Raw genomic sequence first — 2,418 nt, 5'->3', positions numbered from 1 at the left:
ATAGATAGATAGATAGATAGATAGATAGATAGATAGATAGATAGATAGATAGATAGATAGATAGATAGATAGATAGATAGATAGATAGATAGATAGATAGGCAGATAGTTAGTCATTTAGTTTGCTAGTTAGTTAGTTTCTGAGTTAGTTAGTTAGCTAGCTAGCTATTTAGTTTTGCTCCAAAGTTTTATTACTTTTTTCTTAAGACATAACAAACTGATAGACAATTTTTTACAACATTAAAAACCCCTAAATATGTTTCTTTTGCTTCTGTCACATTGAAAAATTTGTTAAATAATTTATTTATTTTTTTATACTTTTTAAAGTTTTAAAATCAATAAAAATCGTTATCTCTTATTTATTTTAGACAAAGTGTCTCTATATACTTAAAAAATATTTCGAAAAATTGTTGGTGTAATGTTAACCGGTTATTTAAATATTTACTACTAAATTAAAACGTTTAAGTAGATAAGATTTTGAAAGAGTTCATATTATGCCAAAGCCACCAGCAAACTATTAATAATTTTATTACCTTTTATAAAACAGCATCAAAATCTCACATAGACTGAATTTTAAAAAAAGATTTGCATGTAAATTTAAACAACAACAACAATTTTAACAAATTTGCATAATTTTCTAATCATCATGAATCTTTTAGATACAAAAAGAATCCCAAAATATTTTGTTTACACTAAAAGGTACTTGAACATAAGTTGTTAACAATATTAACAGAAATAAAAATAAATAAAAAAGGAAATTATAACTACAACAATAACAACAAATAAATAACAAAAAAAAATTAAACAAAAAGAAGAAAACCACACACAAAATCCATTATCAAATCAATGCCCTCGTCAAATGGCAAACGACGACGAGTTTAGAATAAATAATTTTACAATTAAAGTTCGAAAATACAACAACAAAACAACCACAAATAACAACTTTTAACAAAAACAACAAACGCAAAAAAAATAATAATAATTTCAAATTTAAAATTCACCCTTCCGTTAAAATTACGAACACAGACACCAATACACGTGTCTTTTTCTCACAAAATACAACAAAGAAATAAATAATCTACAACATGGTGCCTGAGGCCGAAAGTTTATTAACCGCCCCTCCTTTGGGGCGCACCCATACAAGGGCACCTTCATCAACCTCTACCGCGGATATGATAGAAGTGTCACCCCCTTGCTGTTGTCAGTGTCACTGTCAGGACCAGCAGCTGCCGTCTACTAGTGCCACCGCCACTTTACGTTCAAATACTTCGGCCACATTATCGGCGTATTCTTGTAACACGTCCAGCAGCCAGCGTAATTGTAGCCACTCCTGTGATCATCATTTAAATTTTATGTGTGGCCAAGCAGATTCCAGCACAAACTTTTTACCCGCTACACCCAACAACAACAATTACACATCATCTCCCTCATACATATCGGAAGATGAGGACAGTGTATTGCGCTATTCATTCAAAGGTATACCGCCCGAAATGTATTCAGCCAAAAAGGAATTTATCTACAGGCGACCGTTGGTTGAGAAACAGGTAAGTGATTTAAATTCTTGCTTCCTCCTGTTCTTAGGATTTAGTGTAGAAAAACCTACATTTATAGCTAAAGTATTGAATTAAACCGGCCTGAATAGTTTTTTTTCATGTCTCGCCGTCTTTTTTTTTTGGTTCAAAACAAAAAGAAGGGCTTAAAATTACTTTCAATTCATTTAAATCGTTGTTATACAAACAAACAAACAATACGACACAAAATTATAACAAGACACAAAAACAACAACAAAAAATGTTTAGTTGGAAATTTATTGATTTTTAAATATAATTTGATTTGTATTCGATTTCGTTTTAAATTTCACATGAATACACACTAACTAACTCACTCACTCAGTCAGCCAGTCATCGGCACTCAAATACAATTTGGTGTGACTGAGCTAGTGAATGGTAAAGTGAAATATATCCAGAAAGTTTTGCTTCTGGACGATACAAATTTTAAATCTTTAATAAAAATTCGCAGAAAAATATAGAGAATATTATATTAGATATCTAAAAATACAATAGTACACCAAAGATCCATTTGCGTCAGTCTAGTCTATAGTTTTGTCTATAGTCTAGTGTATAGACAAGCCTTTAGTTTAGTCTATAATCTAGTCTCTAATCTAGTCTATATTCTAGTATATAGTCTAGTCTATAATCTAATCTATATTCTAGTCTATAGTTTTTGCTAGTCTATAATCTAGTCTATAGTATAGTCTGTAGTCTAGTCTATAGTCTAGCCTATAGTCTAGTCTATATTCTAGTCTATAGTCTAGTCTATTGTCTAGTCTATAGTCTAGTCTATTGTCTAGTCTATTGTCTAGTCTATTGTCAAGTCTATAGTCTAGTCTATAGTCTAGCCCATAGTCTAATTTATAGTC

General features: G+C 30.5%; 1 protein-coding gene across 3 annotated transcripts in view; it reads left to right on the top strand.

Moving 5' to 3' along the window:
• The first annotated feature begins 381 nt into the window (after nucleotides 1-381).
• Nucleotides 382-2,418, top strand: part of LOC111675441 (A disintegrin and metalloproteinase with thrombospondin motifs 9) — a 143,758-nt gene continuing 141,721 nt past the window's right edge. Inside the window, exon 1 of one of the 3 annotated variants that reach the window (XM_046950458.1) lies at nucleotides 382-1,543. In XM_046950458.1, the coding sequence (XP_046806414.1) occupies nucleotides 1,085-1,543 (459 nt within the window). In that variant the 5' untranslated portion in view covers nucleotides 382-1,084. The remainder of the gene's footprint in view (nucleotides 1,544-2,418) is intronic. The other 2 variants (XM_046950455.1, XM_046950454.1) reach the window with 2 other exon arrangements.

This window comes from Lucilia cuprina, chromosome 4 (assembly GCF_022045245.1).
Source record: "Lucilia cuprina isolate Lc7/37 chromosome 4, ASM2204524v1, whole genome shotgun sequence".
NCBI lineage: Eukaryota > Metazoa > Arthropoda > Insecta > Diptera > Calliphoridae > Lucilia > Lucilia cuprina.
The sequence above is the reverse complement of the archived record's forward strand: the minus strand, read 5'-3'. Positions and strand labels throughout refer to the sequence as shown.